Below are 25,250 nucleotides of genomic sequence, written 5' to 3'. Positions count from 1 at the left end.
TGAACAATTGCACATTTGCCCACGTTATACTCCATTTGCCAGATCTTTGCCCACTCATTTACCTTATCTACGCCACTTTGTAGCCTCCTTACATCCTCTTCACAATTTACTTTCCTACCTATCTTTGTGTCATTAGCAAATTTGACAACCATTGCCAAGGGTCTTTTGATAAAAGTAATTTATATAAATTGTAAAAAGTTGGGGCCCCAGCACTGATCCCTGTGGCACACCACCCGTCACATCCTGTGATAGGCAACACACGCATTTTCCAGCAAGGAAAACCCATCAGGATTGGGAACGTTTTGATTCCCCCACTCCTCCCTAGCTCAGGAGCAGTAAGGCCAGTTGCAGCTTGCCTTTCACCAACCTGAGTGAGGTCAGCTAACTCAGTACAGACTGAACACTGAAGTTTCTAGGTCTATGACACTTAGTCTGCTAGCACGCAGTGAAATTACCTATCAGGTCTTCGGACAATCTCAATATTAAATTTTAAAACAGCGGAATAAAAATGCTTAGCACACAGGTTAGTTACAGCTTTAAATTAAACTAGCTGGCAACTGCAGAAAGAAGCACCACTTCTTGAAACACAGCTGTTAGACCTCCGACTATTCTTGGGTGCGTGAGCGATCGATCCCTCCATTAAACATGGTGTGGCAGTAAGGACTTAGGAAACGTGTAAGAATAAAATGTCTGTAAACAATACGGGTGAAACACAAGCTCAGGGGCCTGCTGCACAGCTCCATCCATTTTGCAAATAGCACAAGTGCTCCAATTAGCCAACCATGAGAGATGAGTTTAGAGGGCAAGACAGCATCGATGGTGTCAGCTGACACAGAATGCTGACTTGGATGTTCACTGCCTTGGAAAGCATAATTGCTGTACTGTGTCAATACTGCTCACAAACAGACAGCAGCAGCAGCAAGGTTCAATGAATGGCAATAACCCCTAGTTTGAATCGACAGTTTTTTTTTCACAAGAATTCTCAGTAAATGGGCAAATTGTTATAAAACATCACAACACCAACTGCTGCGAAAGAGGTTTGTGTCTATATCTTAGCTCTTCATAACTTTCAGACACAGTGAGTTACTCTGAAGTTAAAGCCATCTGCATACTGCAAGGTCCCACAAACAACAATGAGTTGAATGGCCAGTCAGTTGGCTTTTTGTGGTAGTGGTTGAGGGCAGAATGTTGGCCAGGACATGAAGAAATCCCTCTTCAAACATTTCCATGGGATCTTTACCACCTGCCTACAAAGGCAGACAAAGCCTTAATTTAATAGCTCATTCCAAGTACAGTAGCACCAACAATGCAGCAATTATTCAGCATAATGTACCACAATGTAAGCCTAAATTACATCATAGACTGTGAACAAACAGTATAAAGGACAAGAAGGGGAAAGAAATCTGTAAATGTGCAGGAGAATATTCTTGATTGGTGCATTTCCAGGCCAATGAGGAAGGAAACAGTGCTGGATCTGTTTCTGGGGAATGGAGTGGAGGAAGTGGAGTAGGTTTCAGTGGGGGAGCATTTGGGAAACAGTGATCATAATATCATCAGCTTTAGAATAGTTACGGAAAGGGATAAGGAACAAAAGTAAAGCCAAATGGAAGTGAGTCAAAAAGGGATCTGACCCATGGCAGGTAGAACAGTAAATGTGCAATTGGAGGCCTTCAAACAGGAGATAGTCCAGGTGCAGAGTAAACACATCCCTACGAGGAGAAAAGGGCATCAGAAACGACAACCCTTGGAATGACTGAAGAGCTAGAGGTTACAATTCAATAAAAGTAAACTTATGATAAAATCAGACTGCTAACACAGCAGACAAGCAGAATATAGAAAATGCAGATGAGAACAGAAAAGGGAAATAAGAAAGCAATGAGAGTATAAGAATAAATTATCAGCTAACACAAAGGGGAATACTCAAATCTTTAACAACATATAAACAGTAAAAGAGTGACAGCTATTAGGATCCAAAAAGGAGATCTTCTTGTGGAGTTAGAGGACAGAACTGGGTTATAAGTGATTTTGTGTCGCTCTTCAGTAGAGAAAATGGTGCTGTCATTGTTACAATCAAGGTGGAGGTAGTAGAGAAATTGGATAGCAAGAAAATACTTTCAGAGGAGATACTTTAAAAATTGGCAGCCTTCAAAGTGGAAAAGTTACCCAGTCTGGATGGGATACATCCTAGATAAAAGCAAAATACTGCAGATGCTGGAAACCTGAAACAAAAACAGAAAATGCTGGAAAAACTCAGCAGGTCTAACAGCATCTGTGGAGAGAAAAAAAGCCGAGTTAACGTTTCGAGTCCATATGACTCTGAAGAATCAGTATGGCTTTGAAGAAGAATCATACGGACTCGAAACATTAACTCGGTTTCTCTCTCCACAGATGCTGTTAGACCTGCTGAGTTTTTCCAGTATTTTCTGTTTTTGGGATACATCCTAGGTTGCTGAGGGAAGGATGGGTGCAAATTGGAGAGGCTCTGCAACCATCTTTCAATCCTCCTTGGATACAGGAGTGGAGCCAGGCAACTGGAGGATTCCAAACGTGACACCCTCATTCAAAAAATAAAAGGGAGAAGGGTAAACCCAGTAACTGCACTCTAGTCAGCATTAATGTCAGTGGTGAGAACACATTAATCAAGGGCAAAATTAACTGATAATTTGATTAATAAATGAGAGCCATCATGGATTTGTTAGAGGCAAATCAAGTTTGACTAACTTGATTGAGTTCTTTGATCGGGCTAACGGAGAGGGTTGATGAGGGTAGTGCAGTTGATGTGATATATGTCGACTTTCAAAAGCTGTTTGATGAAGTACCACACTACTTTTTTTTTGAAAACCAGTCAATCAGAGAAACCTCCTTCATTTTCCAGTAAGTTAACGGAACATTTTGTGTAAGAATCTGAAAATATTACTTGAGAAAGGACTCCATGGGTTTAGCAGCAGCAGAATTCTCCATTACCAAACTGGTTCACTGATCACCAATATCATTCTCACTTAAATGGGAGCATGGAACCACAGTAGTGAACTGATATAACTATGGGCACATCAATCCCAGTTGAATACTTAATAATTATAGCCATATTTGACAACTACTCGAGGCGGGTCACTGGGTTAAGGCAAAAATAGTAAAGTGAATTAACATGGAAGCAGTGATAAAAAAGCTGAGCAAGAGAAAAACTGTGACATCTAAAATTATTTGCTGCCTGCAATAACAAGTAGCAAGCCTGATCTTTGATGTAGCTTCACTTAATGCAGTTGTTGTTCCATTGAGTTCGGTCTAACAGTATGAACTGCTTGTGCTCTAAAATGAACATAGATAGTTAGCTGATAACTCTTCACTATGCCTCAGCCCAGGACGGTTGTTAAGGGGAATTTTCCAGCACCCCATCCAACAAGTGAACCTCTCCTAAGAAAGGCCGAACATATTGACACATTAGGGTCAACCTCCATGAAAACATCTCTCACAGCTCAGTGCTGACCTTCTACCATGTGCACATTTATACAGCACCTTATCCTGCCCTCATGTTTCTGTCATTCTGCTTCATGCAAACGTGACCACCAAACTGCACACAGCCAGGTCCCACAACCAGCAGAGGAGATGCCCAGTTATTCTGCTACTTGATGGTGTAAATTGAGGGAGTTGTGTTAATCACAAAACCGGCAGAACAACCCCTGCTCTTCTTTAAAACAGCCCATGGGACTATCAAGTCCACGTGGACAGACTGGGTCTCAAACTGAATATCTGAAACAGGCGGCACCTCTGACAATGCAAATAATACCGAGGGCATTAGAGACTGACTCAAAAGCTAAAGAGTGCTACAGATCTGACATACAGATACTGTGCAGAAAAAGGAAGCTGCAATTTTCGTATTTTGTATCAATGCAAATCTAGAAAAGTGATCTACTTGCATGACATCCATATTACTGAGTCACACAGACTGCCAAGGTCTTCCGGGAGCCATCAAAGCCAAAGTCAACTTTGAGTGTACTGACCTATCCACCATTCCAACAGTATCAATCACAATGTTTCTTTTTTAGTCTCACCTGTGTTGACAGTTCAGGGCTCACCTAGAATGGGCAAAAAGGGAACAAAAATAAAGCACCAAGTTCCTGCTCTGAAAACGTGTACATGGACAGGCTGAAGATAGAATCGGCTTTGATTGTCAGAAAGTTATGAAACACATCGGACAGGGCTTACACATGGAAAATGGCGACTCAATCACAGAGCAGGAGGACAGTCAGCACCTGTGCAGCACGCTCTGCCATTCCTCAGTGACTTCAGGAGGTGAGGGAAGAAAATGAACCAGCCCATGCCAACCTACAGCAGGGGCTGCATAATTATCCAGGCTTGGGCTGATAATTGGCAGCTAACAGTGCCAGGTAATGGCCATCTCCAACAAGAGAAAGTCCAGCCACTTCCCTGTGAGCTTCTAAAGGCACTGCCATTGCTGACTCTCTCACCAGCAAGATCGAGTCATGTCATCCTTTCAGCTATAAACCGGAAGCTGATATTTATTTTTAAAAGTTATCAGTTTTTATGGAGATCATAACACCTGCAAGTTACACACCATCCTGACTTGGACATATGTTAGATTTATTTGGTTCATATCCTCAAATTTCCTACCTCATCCATCCTAGGAACAGTGCCACAAGAGCTGCAAGACAAGCCCCACCAGCTCTCAGAGCAACCACGATGGGGGTGATAAATACAGCTTTGCCAGTGTCATCCACACACCAAGAACTTTGAGTGAGAAACGCTGTAAGCATGTGCCACACAACATGCTGTTTTCAAAATAGCTCAGCCAAAGTTAATGCATTGCCTGATGTGATACTGAACCACAAAGCCTTAAAGTCTCAGTCTAGGCTTGGCCAGTCTGTCTCAGGCCAATAATTCCACCTGAACATCCAAGGCAAAAAGTCACTCTCAGCTTCTGTTTCCATGGGCTGTCCAGTGACACCTCAAGCTGTCTACATGTGGGCATGTGTCCTGAACGTCTGCAAGGTTTCGCACACAATGTTTGCTCCGTCCTCTCCACAAAGTGCAGATGTTCACTCAGTTGCACAAGCACACTATCTACCCCTTGCCCAACTGAGTCATTCTGGCAGACTGTTTGGATAATCCACTGAGGCATGAGGGGCATCGCAAGCAAATTCGATTCTGTCTCACTCAGCACCCACACATCTACACTTCCCAGGTATTACTGGGTAGCTGATAGGAGCAGGAGCTGTGGTTGACTCTCCTTCCTTTGCCTTGGGGGCGCGTGGTGGGGAGAGGGTGGTGGGGGGCGTTGTGGTGGGGGGAGGGTGGTGGGGGGCGTTGTGGTGGGGGGAGGGTGGTGGGGGGCGTTGTGGTGGGGGGATGGTGGTGGGGGACGTTGTGGTGGGGGGCGCGTGGTGGGGGGCGCGTGGTGGGGGGCGTTGTGCCGGGGGGAGGGTGGTGGGGGACGTTGTGGCGGGGGGCGGGTGGTGGGGGGCGTTGTGGCGGGGGGAGGGTGGTGGGGGGCGTTGTGGCGGGGGGAGGGTGGTGGGGGGGGCGTTGTGGTGGGGGGAGGGTGGTGGGGGGGCGTTGTGGTGGGGGGAGGGTGGTGGGGGGGGCGTTGTGGTGGGGGGCGCGTGGTGGGGGGCGTTGTGGTGGGGGGCGCGTGGTGGGGGGCGCTGTGGTGGGGGGCGCGTGGTGGGGGGCGCGTGGTGGGGGGCGCGTGGTGGGGGGCGCGTGGTGGGGGGCGTTGTGGTGGGGGGAGGGTGGTGGGGGGGCGTTGTGGTGGGGGGCGTTGTGGTGGGGGGCGTTGTGGTGGGGGGCGTTGTGGTGGGGGGCGTTGTGGTGGGGGGCGTTGTGGTGGGGGGCGTTGTGGTGGGGGGCGTTGTGGTGGGGGGCGTTGTGGTGGGGGGCGTTGTGGTGGGGGGCGTTGTGGTGGGGGGCGTTGTGGTGGGGGTGGTTGTGGTGGGGGTGGTTGTGGTGGGGGTGGTTGTGGTGGGGGTGGTTGTGGTGGGGGTGGTTGTGGTGGGGGGCGTTGTGGTGGGGGGCGTTGTGGTGGGGGGCGTTGTGGTGGGGGGCGTTGTGGTGGGGGGCGTTGTGGTGGGGGGCGTTGTGGTGGGGGGCGTTGTGGTGGGGGGCGTTGTGGTGGGGGGCGTTGTGGTGGGGGGCGTTGTGGTGGGGGGCGTTGTGGTGGGGGGCGTTGTGGTGGGGGGCGTTGTGGTGGGGGGCGTTGTGGTGGGGGGCGTTGTGGTGGGGGGCGTTGTGGTGGGGGGCGTTGTGGTGGGGGGCGTTGTGGTGGGGGGCGTTGTGGTGGGGGGCGTTGTGGTGGGGGGCGTTGTGGTGGGGGGCGTTGTGGTGGGGGGCGTTGTGGTGGGGGGCGTTGTGGTGGGGGGCGTTGTGGTGGGGGGCGTTGTGGTGGGGGGCGTTGTGGTGGGGGGCGTTGTGGTGGGGGGCGTTGTGGTGGGGGGCGTTGTGGTGGGGGGCGTTGTGGTGGGGGGCGTTGTGGTGGGGGGCGTTGTGGTGGGGGGCGTTGTGGTGGGGGGCGTTGTGGTGGGGGGGCGTTGTGGTGGGGGGCGTTGTGGTGGGGGGCGTTGTGGTGGGGGGCGTTGTGGTGGGGGGCGTTGTGGTGGGGGGCGTTGTGGTGGGGGGCGTTGTGGTGGGGGGCGTTGTGGTGGGGGGCGTTGTGGTGGGGGGCGTTGTGGTGGGGGGCGTTGTGGTGGGGGGCGTTGTGGTGGGGGGCGTTGTGGTGGGGGGCGTTGTGGTGGGGGGCGTTGTGGTGGGGGGCGTTGTGGTGGGGGGCGTTGTGGTGGGGGGCGTTGTGGTGGGGGGCGTTGTGGTGGGGGGCGTTGTGGTGGGGGGCGTTGTGGTGGGGGGCGTTGTGGTGGGGGGCGTTGTGGTGGGGGGCGTTGTGGTGGGGGGCGTTGTGGTGGGGGGCGTTGTGGTGGGGGGCGTTGTGGTGGGGGGCGTTGTGGTGGGGGGCGTTGTGGTGGGGGGCGTTGTGGTGGGGGGCGTTGTGGTGGGGGGCGTTGTGGTGGGGGGCGTTGTGGTGGGGGGCGTTGTGGTGGGGGGCGTTGTGGTGGGGGGCGTTGTGGTGGGGGGCGTTGTGGTGGGGGGCGTTGTGGTGGGGGGCGTTGTGGTGGGGGGCGTTGTGGTGGGGGGCGTTGTGGTGGGGGGCGTTGTGGTGGGGGGCGTTGTGGTGGGGGGCGTTGTGGTGGGGGGCGTTGTGGTGGGGGGCGTTGTGGTGGGGGGCGTTGTGGTGGGGGGCGTTGTGGTGGGGGGCGTTGTGGTGGGGGGCGTTGTGGTGGGGGGCGTTGTGGTGGGGGGCGTTGTGGTGGGGGGCGTTGTGGTGGGGGGCGTTGTGGTGGGGGGCGTTGTGGTGGGGGGCGTTGTGGTGGGGGGCGTTGTGGTGGGGGGCGTTGTGGTGGGGGGCGTTGTGGTGGGGGGCGTTGTGGTGGGGGGCGTTGTGGTGGGGGGCGTTGTGGTGGGGGGCGCGTGGTGGGGGGCGCGTGGTGGGGGGGCGTTGTGGTGGGGGGAGGGTGGTGGGGGGGCGTTGTGGTGGGGGGCGTTGTGGTGGGGGGGCGTTGTGGTGGGGGGGCGTTGTGGTGGGGGGGCGTTGTGGTGGGGGGCGTTGTGGTGGGGGGGCGCGTGGTGGGGGGGTGTTGTGGTGGGGGGAGGGTGGTGGGGGGCGTTGTGGTGGGGGGAGGGTGGTGGAGGGGCGTTGTGGTGGGGGGCGTTGTGGTGGGGGGCGTTGTGGTGGGGGGCGCATGGTGGGGGGAGGGTGGTGGGGGGCGTTGTGGTGGGGGGAGGGTGGTGGGGGGCGTTGTGGTGGGGGGAGGGTGGTGGGGGCGTTGTGGTGGGGGGAGGGTGGTGGGGGGCGTTGTGGTGGGGGGAGGGTGGTGGGGGGCGTTGTGGTGGGGGGAGGGTGGTGGGGGGGCGTTGTGGTGGGGGGAGGGTGGTGGGGGGCGTTGTGGTGGGGGGAGGGTGGTGGGGGGCGTCGTGGTGGGGGGAGGGTGGTGGGGGGCGTTGTGGTGGGGGGAGGGTGGTGGGGGGTGTTGTGGTGGGGGGAGGGTGGTGGGGGGCGTTGTGGTGGGGGGCGTTGTGGTGGGGGGAGGGTGGTGGGGGGTGTTGTGGTGGGGGGAGGGTGGTGGGGGGCGTTGTGGTGGGGGGAGGGTGGTGGGGGGTGTTGTGTTGGGGGGAGGGTGGTGGGGGGCGTTGTGGTGGGGGGAGGGTGGTGGGGGGCGTTGTGGTGGGGGGAGGGTGGGGGCATTGAAACCAAATCATTCTCTGAACCATGATCAGGCTGGAGACTTCAGTCTGAATGGCTCAGTATTGCATCATGCAGTGCTTGACCAATTACCATCCCTGGAATAAATACACAAAGAATTTAACTTGCTGTCCAAAATGTCGAGTTGAACATGACACACAAAGTTAGCGTTGATTTCAAATGATCTTTTGGGAGGAAAATTAACATTGCAAAGACCTCCAGGTTTCACATCAGACCCCTGCTAATATTGATCAGCTATATTTCAAAGGGGTACGAGTAGAAGATTTTGAATAGGCCCAGTTGAGGGAAGCGTTTGATCCCAAGCTGAGGAATTTTTTTAAAATTATTCATTCATGGGATGTGAGCTTCACTGGCTGGGCCAGCATTTATTGCCTATCCCTGGCTGCCCTTGAGAAGGTGGTGGTGAGCTGCCTTCTTGAAACTCTGCAGTCCCTGTGGACTGCTTTCACTGCTGGGAAAGAGATACACCTCACCAGGTGCAGTTGAATGTGGCTTTAACATAGGTCTTATGTGCAAAAAAACAGTTTGCAGCTTCCTCGTGCTATTGATTACATCTCATCCTTCTTTAATACCCAGCCAACTGTCTCACACACACACACACACACACACACACACACACACAACAAATTTGCAAATTACAGTGTAATAAGATACTGACTGCCCAAGGATAATTTACATGGCAGCCTTGAGCTATGCTCAGATCACTGGCTGGCACTCCTGGCCATCTACAACATGAAGGTGCAACTAGAAACAGTTTTATCAGCCTGAACCCCATTACTTGCTATTGATTTCACAGTTCCGTTAGAGTCAGGGTACCTGCACTGATTTTTAAATCTGGATCTCTGTCTAAAAGCAGGGCCCAGCTCACCTACAGACACAGAGTCTCCAGTATCAGGGTAAAAGGAAGAGAGTGACGCACAACCAACAACGTGATAGGCGAAGTATAAACGCCCTGCAAACATCCAAGGCAAGCTTAAGCCTGGTTCTAGTGTACGGTTTCAAAGTTAAAAACTGCCTTGAATGCATAACAAATCAGCAATTCCATTTACCAAAAGGTGCACTCGGATGGGTGACAAGAGGAGAGGAAAAATGTCTCACAGTACAGAGGCTGAAAGTAAAACTCCTCACCTGAACAAGACTTCACCAGGCTTGATACAGAGACAGGGTGCAGAGAATGATCCAGTACAGAAGGTGCTCATTTGGCCCATTATAACTGCACTGGCTCTGAAAGAGCTAGCCAATTCGTCAAATGGCCCTACTCTTTGTCCTCCCTTCTCAGCACTCAAAGCATTTCACTTAAATCAGCAAGAACACCGTAAAACAAAAAGATTATTTCGCACGTTCATGAAAAGCAGCCTCAAACGTCAAGGACAGCTAAGGCCACCGACAATTTCTTGTTTGTTTAAACTGTCTCCAGGGATAGTACAAAGCAACAGCTGGCTGCCAGCTCCTGTTCCACAAGCTAGAAAGGACACTGATTTGAATTACTTTCAGCCTGCTGGACAGCATCCTAAACATTCAAATATTGCACTTATTCAGCATTTGGAGCCTGCACAGTATTCTTGTTACTAATGTCTCCTTTGTAACAAGATACACCGATTAGCTGAGAGCTCAGCCTAAAACATCCACATCCTCACCCGCCACTTATATTTGTCAGGCGGTCTCACAAAACAGTTTTCAGTGTTACTGTCATCTGTCTTACATCCAATCTCTATGTCAGGAGGCAGAGGCATACCATGAAGAGATTACCACCATGTTACATAATAAAAAGGTGATTATGATGGCTCCTTCAGGCACTGAAGAGTCTCAGTGATGAACATAGGGGCTGGAGCTGAAACACAAGTTTAGTCCATGTTTAGCACAAGACGCCATCTTGAAGCCTGCCCTCTGAATCTCTAAGGAATGAGTCATTTAAGAGGCCTGCTTGTGCACGTCAAAGAGCCTTCCCGACATTCCGGTGGACAGTTCTTCATCAAAACATCCTCTCCTAACAGCAAGCAGCTGACTGGGAGTAACCTCATCCTGGTCGAGAATTTCAAATACTATGTAAAGGAATATCGCCATTTACTGTACACTTGCTGCTGAAGACTGAAGAGGATTTCTGAAACACATCAGTAGATTTTGTAGGGCACTGTCAAAACTTCACCAACCCTCCATCAACATTTATTCTGGAAATTCACTGAGGATTTCACCTTTATAGAGTAAGCACATTATATAAGGCACCAGGAGAAAGGGAGAGTTTGATCTATCCAGGGCTCTCACTTTATCTGGACAAGGAATGGAAGGAGCACATAAGGCCAGGCCGAGCTTCACCAGCTGCTGCATGAGAGAAAGACAGGCCAGGGTGTTGGACCTTTTACCCCTGGAGCACATGCTTCCTCCTCTGGCCCTCCCCCAGCAGGACCTCCAGTGCTGTGTCAGAGAGCTTACGAACCTTCTCATTCAGTCCCTGAGCCATCCTAAATGCTGCCTCTGTGTCTCAGCTGCAGCATCCCACAACTTCAGTGGAAATGGGTGCAAGGGACCCACAGAAACTGCTCCATGAAAATAATGTCCAGTCAGCACTTGGGTACGAAAGCTGCAGGCGTCCACTTTAACATTTCCAGGCAAGTTCCAGTTCTGATAGTCCAGAATTAGGACTAAAACTGCTTGCTAAACCAGGTATGCCTTCGGGGCACAGCACCAAGATGGTGCCTGTTTTTTTTAAACTTTCTATATAATTCCCAATTAAAGTAGAACTGTCTCCCTGACAGTGAAATGCTCCCTCAGTACTGACCCTCCGACAATGCAGCATTCCCTCACTACTGACCCTGGGACAGTGCAGCACCCCCTCAATACTGACCCTGGGACAGTGCAGCACTCCCTCATTACTGACCCTGGGACAGTGCAGCACTCCCTCACTACTGACCCTGGGACAGTGCAGCACTCCCTCACTACTGACCCTGGGACAGTACAGCACTCCCTCACTACTGACCCTGGGACAGTACAGCACTCCCTCACTACTGACCCTGGGACAGTGCAGCACTCCCTCACTACTGACCCTGAGACAGTGCAGCACTCCCTCACTACTGACCCTGGGACAGTGCAACACTCCCTCACTACTGACCCTGGGACAGTGCAACACTCCCTCACTACTGACCTTGGGACAATGCAACACTCCCTCACTACTGACCCTGGGACAGTGCAACACTCCCTCACTACTGATCCTGGGACAGTGCAGCACTCCCTCACTACTGACCCTGAGACAGTGCAGCACTCCCTCACTACTGACCCCTCCAACAGCGCAGCACTCCCTTAGTACTGACCCCCCCAACAGTGCAGCACTCCCTCAGTACTGACTCTGGGACAGTGCAGCACTCCCTCAGTACTGACCCTCCAACAGTACAGCACTCCCTCAGGACCGCCCTTCTGACAGAATCACAGAATTGTTACGGTGTAGAAGGAGGTATTCAGCCCATCATGTCTGCACCGGCTTTCTGAGCATTTTAACTTAGTGCCAGTCTCCTGCCATTTCCCCGTAACCCTGCACATTGTTTCTATTTAAATAATCATCCAACGCCCTCTTGAATGCCTCAGTTGAACCTGCCTCCACCACACTTCCAGGCAGTGCATTCCAAACCCTAACTACTCGCTGTGTGAAAAAGTTTTTTCTCACCTTGCATTTGCTTCTTTTGGAAAACACTTTAAAACTGTGCCCTCTGGTTCTCGATCCATTTACAAGCGGGAACAAGTTTCTCCCTATCTAATCTGTCTGGATCCCTCATGATTTTGAAAACTTCTATCAAGTCTCTCTTAGCCTTCTCCTCTCCAAGGAAAACTGTTCCAACTTCTCCAATCTTTTCTCAGAACTGAAGTGTCTCATCCCTGGAACCATTCTCGTAAGCCTCTTCTGCACTCGCTCCAAAGCATTCACATTCTTCCTATAGTGTGGTGCACAGAGCTGTACACAGTACTCCAGCTAAGGACAAACCAGTGTCTTATATAAGTTCATCAAAACCTCCCTGCTCTTGTACTCTATGCTCCTATTAATGAAGCCTAGAATACTGTATGCTTTAGTAACAACACTCTCTACCTGTCCTGCCACCTTTAATGACTTATGTACTTAATACACATATACACCCAGATCTCTCTGTTCCTGCACACCCTTACTTTATACTGTCTCTCCATGTTCTTTGTACTAAAGTGTATCACTTCACACTTCTCCCCATTGAACTCATCTGCCACCTATCTGCCCACTCCACCAATGTGTCAATGTCCTTTTGAAGTTCTGCACTGTCCTTCTCACAATTTTCAATTTTCCCAAGCTTTGTGTCATCCACAAACTTTGAAATTGTTAAACAAAAACAAAAATTGCTGGAAAAGCTCAGCAGGTCTGAAAGTATCTGTGGAGCGAGAGAGAGAGAGACAGACAGACAGAGTTAACGTTTTGAGTCCGTATGACTCTTCTTCAGAACTAAAGAGAAGTAGAAATGTGGTGAAATTTATACTGTTTAAGGGGGTGGGACAGGTAGAGTTGGATAGAAGGCCAGTGGCAGGTGGAGGCAAAGGAGAGATTGCAAAAGATGTCATAGACAAAAGGTCGAAGGGGTGTTGATGGTTGTGATATACTGGCTGAAGGAGGTGCTAATGATGACATTAAGAGTAGAAAGCAGGATGAGCAAGCAACAGATGGCCGGGGGTGGGGAAGGTGTGAGAGAAAAGATCAAAATAGGCTAAAAAGTGGGGATAAAACAATGAATGGAAATAAATTTTAAAAATAATAATAATAAAAATAGGTGGGAAAAAAATATATAAAAATCAAAAAAATAAATATTTTTTAAAAAGGGATCAAAAATGGGGTCAAGATGGAGGAGAGAGTTCCTGTCCTGAAGTTGTTGAACTCAGTGTTTAGTCCGGATGGCTGTAAAGTGTCTAATCGGAAGATGAGGTGCTGTTCCTCCAGTTTGCGTTGAGCTTTACTGGATCATTAGGTGCATTCGAAACAATCTGGGGCAGAGAATTCCAAAGATTCACAACTCCTTGAGCTGTCAAGCCCCTGAAAATTTGATATGTTTCAATTAAATCACCTCCCATACTTCTAACTCCAGGGGATACAGTCCCGCGCCTTCTGGGAAATAGAAATTGAGCAGAAGGACGAAACAATGACACAGCTCTAGCGATTGTTGAAACGTGCACATTTATGATCCACGACAATCAGATCCCAGCTGAAGTCTAACTATGTGCAGCTTTGAAGAGGTATTATACTGGTTAATCTACTGTAATCAGCGTACAGCACCTTGCCATGTCGCTAATCTCTGCCAGCAGGTTTTCTCAGCATTTCCCCAACACTTGCACCAGTGACTGTATCACTATCTGTATCTCTCCGGCTAGTGATGACCACGTCCAGGATTGTGCACTGGTTGTAAGGACGAGCTTTTCGTGGCTCTGTGACTTACCGTCACTGGGTATCCCTTACCTGACACTTCATCGACTGCTGGAGTATATTGTGTGGGGATGGGGGCGGGGGGGGGGGGGGGGGGGGGGGGGGCACATGCTTAACATCTCACTGAACAGCAACGCACTTTTGATCGCCTAGATTTGACGTGACCTTTTGCTTTATCTCTGTGGCGACACAGGCATTTTTCCAGTTAATGTTACATTCCCATCCTTACAGTGTGGCTAACTCTGCAGAGTACGTTGCTGCTGGTTATTCAGGCTTCAGTGCTCTGTTGACAAGCATGTTCCTTTAGGTCGCAGTGTCAGGCTCAGTTACTGAGCAGCTGTCACCTGGTTTGCATAACAGGTCATCCAGTTCCTGCTGGCACTCACCATCAGCAAAAACATCAGACTCTCATCAAACAAGCTTTGTGCTTCTTCATTTAACTGTACACCTCAACAGAGATTTGGTTAATAAAAAGATTGCTTTATTCCATGCAAAAACATACCTGCTTTAAATGTAGGTTTCCTGCAACTGAATGACTTCATGTTCACTACCAACTTACACAAGTTCAGTGCAGCAAATATTAATTTACAATGTACAGTTCGCCTACACCATCAGAGGGAGTGCCGCGCTGTCGGAAGGTCAGTACTGAGGGAGTGCCGCGCTGTCGGAGGGTCAGTACTGAGGAAGCACTGTGCTGTCGGAGGGTCAGTACTGAGGGAGCGCCGCGCTGTCGGAAGGTCAGTACTGAGGGAGCGCCGCGCTGTCGGAGGGTCAGTACTGAGGGAGCGCCGCGCTGTCGGAGGGTCAGTACTGAGGGAGCGCCGCGCTGACGGAAGGTCAGTACTGAGGGAGCGCCGCGCTGTCAGAGGGTCAGTACTGAGGGAGCGCCGCGCTGTCGGAGGGTCAGTACTGAGGGAGCGCTGCGCTGTCGGAGGGTCAGTACTGAGGGAGTGCTGCGCTGTCGGAGGGTCAGTACTGAGGGAGCTGTGCTGCGCTGTCGGAGGGTCAGTACTGAGGGAGCGCTGCGCTGTCGGAGGGTCAGTACTGAGGGAGCGCTCCGCTGTCGGAGGGTCAGTACTGAGGGAGCGCTGCGCTGTCGGAGGGTCAGTACTGAGGGAGCGCTGCGCTGTTGGAGGGTCAGTACTGAGGGAGCGCTGCGCTGTTGGAGGGTCAGTACTGAGGGAGCGCTGCGCTGTCGGAGGGTCAGTACTGAGGGAGCGCTGCGCTGTCGGAGGATCAGTACTGAGGGAGCGCCGCACTGTCGGAGGTTCAGTGCTGAGGGAGCGCCGTACTGTCGGAGGGTCAGTACTGAGGGAGCGCCGCGCGTTGGGAGGGTCAGTACTGAGGGTGCGCCGCGCTGTCGGAAGGTCCGTACTGAGGGAGCGCCGCGCGTTGGGAGGGTCAGTACTCAGGGAGCGCCGCGCTGTCGGAGGGTCAGTACTCAGGGAGCGCCGCGCTGTCGGAGGGTCAGTACTCAGGGAGCGCCGCGCTGTCGGAGGGTCAGTACTCAGGGAGCGCCGCGCTGTCGGAGGGTCAGTACTCAGGGAGCGCCGCGCTGTCGGAGGGTCAGTACTGAGGGAGCGCCGCACTGTCAGAGGGGCAGTACTGAGGGAGCGCCGTGCTGTCGAAGGGGCAGTACTGAGGGAACGCCGCACTGTCGGAGGGGCAGTACTGAGGGAGTGCCGCAGTGTCGGAGGGGCAGTACTGAGGAGCGCCGCAGTGTCGGAGGGTCAGTACTGAGGGAGTGCTGCGCTGTCGGAGGGTCAGTACTGAGGGAGCGCTGCGCTGTCGGACGGTCAGTACTGAGGGAGCGCTGCGCTGTCGGGGGGTCAGTACTGAGGGAGCGCTGTGCTGTCGGAGGGTCAGTACTGAGGGAGCGCTGCGCTGTCGGAGGGTCAGTACTGAGGGAGCGCTGCGCTGTCGGAGGGTCAGTACTGAGGGAGCACCGCACTGTCAGAGGTTCAGTGCTGAGGGAGCGCCATACTGTCGGAGGGTCAGTACTGAGGGAGCGCCGCGCTTTGGGAGGGTCAGTACTGAGGGTGCGCCGCGCTGTCGGAAGGTCCGTACGGAGGGAGCGCCGCGCTGTCGGAGGGTCAGTACTCAGGGAGCGCCGCGCTGTCGGAGGGTCAGTACTCAGGGAGCGCCGCGCTGTCGGAGGGTCAGTACTCAGGGAGCGCCGCGCTGTCGGAGGGTCAGTACTCAGGGAGCGCCGCGCTGTCGGAGGGTCAGTACTCAGGGAGCGCCGCGCTGTCGGAGGGTCAGTACTCAGGGAGCGCCGCGCTGTCGGAGGGTCAGTACTCAGGGAGCGCCGCGCTGTCGGAGGGTCAGTACTCAGGGAGCGCCGCGCTGTCGGAGGGTCAGTACTGAGGGAGCGCCGCACTGTTGGAGGGTAAATACTGAGGAAACGCCGTGCTGTCGGAGGGGCAGTACTGAGGGAACGCCGCACTGTCAGAGGGGCAGTACTGAGGGAACACCTTGCTGTCGAAGGGGCAGTACTAAGGGAACGCCGCACTGTCGGAGGGGCAGTACTAAGGGAACGCCGCACTGTCGGAGGGGCAGTACTGAGGGAACACCGTGCTGTCGAAGGGGCAGTACTGAGGGAACACCGCACTGTCAGAGGGGCAGTACCGAGGGAGTGCCGCAGTGTCGGAGGGGCAGTACTGAGGAGCGCCACAGTGTCGGAGGGGCAGTACTGAGGAGCGCCGCAGTGTCGGAGGGGCAGTACTGCGGGAGTGCCGCACTGTCGGAGGGGCAGTACTGCGGGAGCGCCGCACTGTTGGAGGGGCAGTACTGCGGGAGCGCCGCACTGAGGGAGGGGCAGTACTGCGGGAGCGCCGCACTGTCGGAGGGGCAGTACTGCGGGAGCGCCGCACTGTCGGAGGGGCAATACTGCGGGAGCGCCGCACTGTCGGAGGGGCAGTACTGCGGGAGCGCCGCACTGTCGGAGGGGCAGTACTGCGGGAGCGCCGCACTGTTGGAGGGGTAGTACTGCGGGAGCGCCACACTGTTGGAGGGGTAGTACTGCGGGAGCGCCGCACTGTTAGAGGGGCAGTACTGCGGGAGTACCGCACTGTCGGAGGGGCAGTTCTGCGGGAACGCCGCACTGTTGGAGGGGTAGTACTGTGGGAGCGCCGCACTGTTGGAGCGGCAGTACTGAGGAAGCGCCGCACTGTCGGAGGGGCAGTACTGCGGGAGTGCCGCACTGTCGGAGGGGCAGTACTGCGGGAGTGCCGCACTGTCGGAGGGGCAGTACTGCGGGAGCGCCGCACTGTTGGAGGGGCAGTACTGCGGGAGCGCCGCACTGTTGGAGGGGCAGTACTGCGGGAGCGCCGCACTGAGGGAGGGGCAGTACTGCGGGAGCGCCGCACTGTCGGAGGGGCAGTACTGCGGGAGCGCCGCACTGTCAGAGGGGCAGTACTGCGGGAGCGCCGCACTGTCGGAGGGGCAGTACTGCGGGAGCGCCGCACTGTCGGAGGGGCAGTACTGCGGGAGCGCCGCACTGTTGGAGGGGTAAGTACTGCGGGAGCGCCGCACTGTTGGAGGGGTAAGTACTGCGGGAGCGCCGCACTGTTGGAGGGGTAGTACTGCGGGAGCGCCGCACTGTTGGAGGGGCAGTACTGCGGGACCGCCGCACTGAGGGAGCGCTGCACTATCGGACTGTCACACAAGATATTAAGCTTAATCCCCATGAGCCTTCTCAGGTGCATATTAAAGTTCCCACGGCAGTTCTCCCTGTGCCTTGACCAACAATGATCCCTCAGCTAACATCACTGAAATCACAAGCTGCTCTTTGTGTCCAAATTTGCTGCTGCTTTCCTGCATTACACCAGTGACTACACTTCAGACGGATTTTACTGGCACGTTTTTCATTCCCAGTACTTGATAGCATTTTCAGACATCTCCAGTTTGTGAAAGGCACCATCTGAGTTAAAAACAAAAAACTGCGGATGCTGGAAATCCAAAATAAAAACAGAATTACCTGGAAAAACTCAGCAGGTCAGCCAGCATCGGCGGAGAAGAAAAGTGTTGACGTTTCGAATCCTCATGACCCTTCGACAGAACTAGGTGAATCCCAGGAAGGGTTGAAATATAAGCTGGTTTAAGGTGGTGGTGCGGGGGTTGGGTGGGGGTGGGTGGGTTTGGGTCGGGGGAGAGAAGTGGAGGGGGTTGGTGTGGTTGTAGGAAAAAGCAGTGATAGAAGCAGATCATCAAAAGATGTCACGGACGGCAGAACAAAAGAACACATAGGTGTCGAAGTTGGTGATATTATCTAAACGAATGTGCTAATTAAGAATGGATGGTAGGGCATTCAAGGTATAGCTCTAGTGGGGGCGGGGGGAGCATAAAAGATTTAAAAATATTTTAAAATAATGGAAATAGGTGGGAAAAAGAAAAATCTATATAATTTATTGGAAAAAAATAAAAGGAAGGGGGAAGAAACAGAAGGGGGATGGGGATGGAGGAGGGAGGTCAAGACCTAAAGTTGTTGAATTCAATATTCAGTCCGGAAGGCTGTAAAGTCCCTAGTCGGAAGATGAGGTGCTGTTCCTCCAGTTTGCGTTGGGCTTCACTGGAACAATGCAGCAAGCCAAGGACAGACATGTGGGCAAGAGAGCAGGGTGGAGTGTTAAAATGGCAAGCGACAGGGAGGTTTGGGTCATTCTTGCGGACAGACCGCAGGTGTTCTGCAAAGCGGTCGCCTAGTTTACGTTTGGTCTCTCCCGCATTGGGAGCAACGAATGCAGTACACTAAGTTGGGGGAAATGCAAGTGAAATGTTGCTTCACTTGAAAGGAGTGTTAGGGCCCTTGGACGGTGAGGAGAGAGGAAGTGAAGGGGCAGGTGTTACATCTTTTGCGTGGGCATGGGGTGGTGCCATAGGTGGGGGTTGGGGAGTAGGGGGTGATGGGGGAGTGGACGAGGGTGTCCTGGAGGGAACGATCCGTATGGAATGCCGATAGTGAGGGTGAAGGGAAGATGTGTTTGGTAGTGGCATCATGCTGGAGTTGGCGGAAATGGCGGAGGATGAACCTTTGAATGTGGAGGTTGGTGGGGTGATAAGTGAGGACAAGGGGGACCCTATCATGTTTCTGGGAGGGAGGAGAAGGCGTGAGGGCGGATGCGCGGGGGATGTGCCGGACACGGTTGAGGGCCCTGTCAAAAACCGTGGGTGGAAAACCTCGGTTAAGGAAGAAGGAGGACATGTCAGAGGAACTGTTTTTGAAGGTAGCATCATCGGAACAGATGCAACGGAGGCGAAGGAACTGAGAGAATGGCACCATCTGAGTTGTTTGTTTTCTCTGTTGTTCCTGTGTACGCTGATGAATCCTGCTCTACTCCACATTTCCCTTTCACTGCTTCTGTACAAACTACAGCGTCCACTTCTACTTCCAGGCCTGGGAGAGCCATCATTTCCAGAGACCAGAGCCTCCATTTCCCCGCCGAGCCACTGTATCAGCTGAAATAGACTTTCCAACCTTGGTGCCCTGAACTGAGCTTCCACCAGCAGGGCCTTCTTCATCACAGAGACCAGCCTGTCGCCACAATCTGCCCATCTGATGTTGAAACACATCATGCTTTCAATATCTCCAAACAAAACTATTTCACTGCTCTCCTGGCCACCTTCTGCATTCTGTTAACGTCAGCCTCTTGTGCTTTCACTCGCTCATCACCATCAGCGATGGCCTGGTAACCTGCCATCGAGTTGCTCTGCTCTGGAATTCCCTCCCAAAGCCTCTCCACCTCCCTCAGTTCCTTTAAGGCCCTCATTAAAAGCCACCTCTTTAAGCAGGCGTCCGGGCAGCTCTCAGAACAGCGCCTTCTTTGCTTCACCTCAACGTTCATCAGCTTACACTTCAGTGAAACCCCTTGGGATGTGCTTGCCTACATTGTACTGTCAGAGGTCTTCCTGATGAGATGTTAAACCTTTCCACCTGGTCTGATGGATGTAAACGATCCCATGGCACACTTTCGAAGACAAATAGGCAAGTTCTCCCCCCACCCACCCCCCGGGTCCTGTCCAATATTTATCCCTCAATCAACACCACCAAAAGAAAAGATTATCTACTCATTATCACATTACTGTTTGAGGGAGCTTGCTGTGCACCTATTGGCCTAGATAAGTGGACCCCAGGCAGGAGAAAAGGAGAAGGAAAACTGAAGTTTAGCTGAATAGAAGGGGTTTTTTTAAGAAAAGAGTTTTCCCGAGGTAAGAACTTGCAGACAAGAGAATTAATTCCATCGATCCTGGCTCTCTCTTGTTTCTTGATACACAGTGGAGGGGGCTCAGAATGAACAAGAAGCAATGTGAGTGCTTAAAAGTCGCAAACAACAAGCAGGCCATTGAGCCCATCCAGTCAGTGTTGGGCGTTTGTCCTCCACACAACCACCCCATCTACCTGCCCTGTTTCCATTGCCCTTTATTTCCTTCTTCCTATCCCATTCTTCAGTGTTTGTCTCTACTTCAAGCACTAACTCGTTTCAGAGTATAAACCCTCCGTGTAAGATTCCCAAATCTAATATCCCAAATCGCTTCAATTTGATCTTACACCCACGTCCTTTGTTCTAGACAGGAAACAATCTATTTCCATCTATTGTCCCATTTAACACTGTAAAATGTCCCAAGCCATGTCACAGGAGCGACACTGAAGAAAATTTGACACTGAGCCACATAAGGAGAAATTAGAGCAGCGACAAGTTTTCAGGAGGGTCTTAGAGGAGACAGAGAGGCAGAATGGAGGGTATTCTAGAGCTTAGGATCTTAGCAGCTGAAGGCGCAGCTACCAGTGGTGACCTATCTTTCATAATGTTAGGCAACTGCATCAAATCATCCCTTAATCTCTGCAGTCCTGATGGAAACAACCCAGAGTCTTTCTTCATACTTCCTCACAGTAAAGAATATCCTCATGAACCTGAACTGATCTCCTTCCAATGCCTCAACACTCTTCTTTCATGTAGAGCCAAAAACCGCTAACCGCAAGTGTGCTCTGTGTGGGGATTTATAGCAATTAGATTGAGGTTAACCATATATCTGGGTCACCTGTGAACAATGTCCACTTGGCTTAAGTACTGGGGTACAGCAGGTGCCTGTGGGAACATGAGCCAGCACAAGTCCAAGGCGAAAGAGCGATTGCAAGTTTGCAAGGGTAGTATTCAGTCACAGCTTTTGAACTGGGATTTTCTGCTCCTGCCCTCACCAGCCCATGAGATCCACCCATTCATTACAATGAGTCTAAGCTCGCAAACTTGAACATGTCACAAATTCTGGCCTTGTGATCTTGCAAACTCACAGTGGAATGAATACAGAATTTCCAATTAATTATAGAACCTAAATGCAGCAAGGCCCTCACTTAACCATATAGAGAATGTCAGACACAAGAACAGCAAGTAATAACAGGAGCAACTGTCCCCGACTCAATGGAGTTGAAACAGTGTGTACTGTACTGTAAATAAAGAGAGCTTGCTCAAAGTTGTAATCTAATCTCTCAGTCCAGATATATAATTCTTCTAAGATTGCAACTTTGGTCTTAAAAAAACTAGAACTAAGATTAGATTATAGCTCTTTGCATGTTACTGGAACACCAAATCTATCATACATTGGCAGCAATTATAACACACCTCAAAGGGACTTGTGCAGCATGGTCCTTAGCGAATTTGCTACTTGTGTCTCTGGCTACAAGACAGTTACATGGCCCTTAGTTAGTGGTCCTTCCCCTGCCCTTCAGCAAGAACACTATCAAGAGCACAGTTCTATTTGTAAGGTCTCTATGCAATGTAAACAATTGCTAGAAATCTTGAAAAGTGGTAGGATAAATTGATAAAGCTGTCAGAACAGCATAGGGTTCATGAACAAGGGTAGAGAGTCCAAAAACAAAGGTGCAATGCTCATCCAGCACAAAGTATTGATTAGACTGCAGTGTTAAGTTTTAGGGGCTTTACCCTATTCTTGCCACTGAAAGGGTGCAGAAGGTATGCACTATGGTCGCAAAGATAAAGAAGCTTCGCTGTGTGGAGATATTGACCAAACTGGGGCTCTGCTCACTGGAACAAGGGGGATTAGGCGAAGATGGGTTGAAAATTGAGAGAATTTGATTTTGCAAATCGGGAAAAACAACTTTCAATGATCAGTGTGTTGGCAACTGAAGGAGGTAAATTTCTGATTGCCAAAATATCAAAATGGAGAGATTGGAATGACTTGTTTTTACACAGAGGATTTGCACGTGAAAATCCTGACCACAATGAGCAGGTGGAAGCAGAATTCAAAGTCGCTTTCCAAAGGCAAGGGGACAAATCTTGGAAAAGGCAAGTGTACAAGAGGAAAGAAGAGGGAATGGGATTGCTTTTAGAGAGATGCTTCAGGGCCGATGGATTGGATGGTCTCCTCCTATGGAAGAGGTCCTTAACCCAGGCACATTGTTTCACAGAACTGAGAAGGTGGGACCAGTCCATCATGGTGTTTACCTGGCACATAAACTGGCGTCTAAATCCCATTCCCCATTTCACTTCTGAAAGGTCTGCCTCTCATTCTTAGACTCTGCCCCTTAGTCCTAGACTCCCCAAACAGCAGAAATAGTTTCTGTCTACCCACCCCATCCGTTCCCTTTAATGTCTTGAAAACTTTGATCATAAACTGCAGTCAATAAATCCCATTTGTGTGTTCTGTCCCTATACCTCTTTCTCCCCACCTTTTTCAGCTACCTAACCAGCTCTTAAATGATATTCTGCTTCAATTGCAAACCCATTCAACAATCATGCAACCATCTATGTGAAAAGCCTGTTTCTTCTTCCCGACCCTAAATTCGATCTAGAATCCATGCCATTCCCTTGCTCTGACCCGCTCAATCACTGGAAATGATGTCCTGCCCCCTTCCCTCTTTTCACAGGACAGGTTTCTTCCTGGGTCAAATGACAGAAGATCAGTGGGAGGTGAATTGATACCTGGAATCCAAAGGTTGAAATTACAAGGAGGGATTAAATAAAGCAGAGTTGTATTCCCTGGAATTTTGAAGGTTAAGGGGTGATTTGATTTAAGTTTTCAAGATATTATAGGGAGCAGATAGAGTAGATAGGGAGAAACTATTTCCACTGGCTGGGGAGTCTAGGACTTAAGGGGCACAGTCTAAAAATTAGACCCAGACCTTTCAGGAGTGAAATTAGGAAACACTTCAACAGGCAAAGGGTGGTAGAAGTTTGGAACTCTCTTCCGCAAATGGCAATTGACACTAAATCAATTGTTAAATTTAAAACTGGGGTTGATAGATTTTTATTAACAGTGATTATAGAGCAATGGCAAGTTTGTGGAGTTAGGTCACAGGTCAGTCATGATCTCCTCGAGCGGCAGGTCAGGCTTGAGGGGCTGGATGGCCTCCCCCTGTTCAGTCCTATGTTCCCAAACACCTCCATCAGTCATCAGTTTGAATCCCAACATTCTGACACACATGATAATGGTTACAATGGTAATTGATGAGCCGAGGCTGTGAAAGGGGTTATAAAAATGCAAATTCTTTCTATGCTGCATGATGAGCTTGCTATTGGGCACAAGGCCCACATCTGGGTTACAAGCAAAACCTGGGATCAGAGTCGGTGCATGGCAAGTCCTTGCTCCTGGCTGGGGCACCTGGTAATAAAAGCAGTCAGGAAGGGTGTGGAACAAGCTGAGGACAAATGGTCAGATGGTGGAAAGGAGAGCCTGCCGGAGGGAAAAAACATCAGTCGACCTTGGCCAACATTATTCGCCTGTGCCAGCTGTGGATGGGACTGCCACTGCCGAATCAGCTTCTATGGCCACAGCAGACGGTGTTCAATATGGAGGTGACAGGCGCCAGGGCGCAGTCCATCGTCTCCCGAGAGGGACAGATTCAAATAATATAAAAATAATTCTTTATAATATTAATTTTGGCTGCTTGAAGTTCGCATTATGTCATCAGCACAGTTTACAAATAATTGTCAAAATCGTTGGCGCACAAAACAAAATCTGCAAGTGTGCCACTGGGCAGTTTTTCATCATTAAAATCAACATAGTGTGAAGTGTTTGCACTTGAACCAGGACAGTGTACAGAATTCCCAGTGATATCCAACTATCTTGACATACACATCCTGATAGCATACAGTCAGAGCGAGGTCACATCAGGCATTCAGGCAGACTAAAATACCATAGACCATGGAAAGGTACAGCACGCAGGAGGCCATTCAGCCTGTAATACCTGTGCCAGCTCTTTCAAAGAGCTATCCAATTAGATACTCTGGAGTCCTGCCAAACCCTTTAAATTCTGTTTTCTCTGGTTACTGGTCTCTTTGCCACTGGAGACAGCTTCTCCTTATTTACTCCATCAAAACAATTTGTCATTTTGAACACCCCTATCAAATCTTCTCTTCTCTGCTCTTAAGGAGAACAACCTGAGTTTCTCCAACCTTCTCACAAAACTAAAGTCTCTCAACTCTGGTGTCATTCCAATAAATCTCTTCTCGAAGGTGGTGGGAGCCTTCCCAAAGCATAGTGCCCGGTCACAAGCATCTTGGTCATTTTGCTTACCGCGTACAACTGGGAGACCATCAGACCCTCCCCGCCCCGACACACAGAATCACTCAGCTATTTTAAGAGTTCCTTGAAATAAATGATGAAGATGTCCACTAAAATAGCCGAATAATTCCATCGGGATGGGTCGGGCAATTATACAGTGAGTTGTACCCCTCGTTCCCGGATCCCAGTGTTATTCATCACTTGTTCCAATGCTATCAGACCTACCTCAAAGATTTTCAGCAGGGTTTTCATGTAGAGCTTGCGGATGCCAAAGGACACACCAAAGATGGCAGGCACTATGATGAAGACCAGGAGGAGGGTGATCCAAACAGTCAGCGAGATGCCCAGCAGGGTACAGACCAGGCTGTCGAAGGGCAAGAGGAACGACATGACTGCAGCCCCACTCACCCAGCTGACCTCTCACCTCTGTAGCCCTCACTGGCTCCACCCCTCACACCTAGCTGGCCCCTCCCCAAACTGCATTGGCCCCTCCCCTTCCTCTTACAGACCCCTGCTTGACACCCACAATCTCCTCCCCTCACCAGCCCCTGTTGCCCACCCACCCCTCCCCTCACTCACACTGGCCCTTCCCTCTCCCTGTGGGCCCTCCCCCTCTCATTAGCCCCTCCTCTTTCCCTGACTTCTGCCCTGATCCCTTCCTTCACTAGCTCCTGCCACTCACTCGTCTCTCCCTGACACCCTTCCCAGCCCCCCTCCCCACACTAGCCCCACCCCCACACTAGCTCCTCCTCTTGCTAGCCCCTCCCCTTACTAACCCCTCCATTCCCTGACCCCCTTCCCCTCACCGGCCCCTCCCCCTCTCTGACCCCGCCCCCTTTCTGACCCCGCCCCCCTCACTGGCCCCTCCCACTCTGGCCCCTCCTCTCCCCAGCGGCCTGGCTTCTCCTCAACGTGTCCTCCTGAATCCCCGGCCCCCAGTTATTACTCCATGAGGGAAGGAGGCCGTCTCTGCCTCCGCCGCTCCTGTTTGTCTGCGGACCTGTCCGGCGACAGCTGCAGGCTGCTGGCACTCGGCCCAGGCCT

The 25,250-nt window shown here is 51.5% G+C and overlaps 1 protein-coding gene across 1 annotated transcript in view; it reads right to left on the bottom strand.

Moving 5' to 3' along the window:
* gpat4 (glycerol-3-phosphate acyltransferase 4) overlaps window positions 1-24,672 on the bottom strand; it is a 50,892-nt gene extending 26,220 nt beyond the window's left edge. The window contains exon 1 of the mRNA XM_041210364.1: window positions 24,432-24,672. Within this exon, the coding sequence (XP_041066298.1) occupies window positions 24,432-24,596 (165 nt within the window). The 5' untranslated portion in view covers window positions 24,597-24,672. The remainder of the gene's footprint in view (window positions 1-24,431) is intronic.
* Window positions 24,673-25,250: the final 578 nt, after the last annotated feature.

The sequence above is a fragment of the Carcharodon carcharias genome, chromosome 17 (assembly GCF_017639515.1).
Source record: "Carcharodon carcharias isolate sCarCar2 chromosome 17, sCarCar2.pri, whole genome shotgun sequence".
Taxonomy (NCBI): Eukaryota; Metazoa; Chordata; class Chondrichthyes; order Lamniformes; family Lamnidae; genus Carcharodon; species Carcharodon carcharias.
Note: the sequence above shows the minus strand (reverse complement) of the source record. Positions and strands in the feature narration are given on the sequence as shown.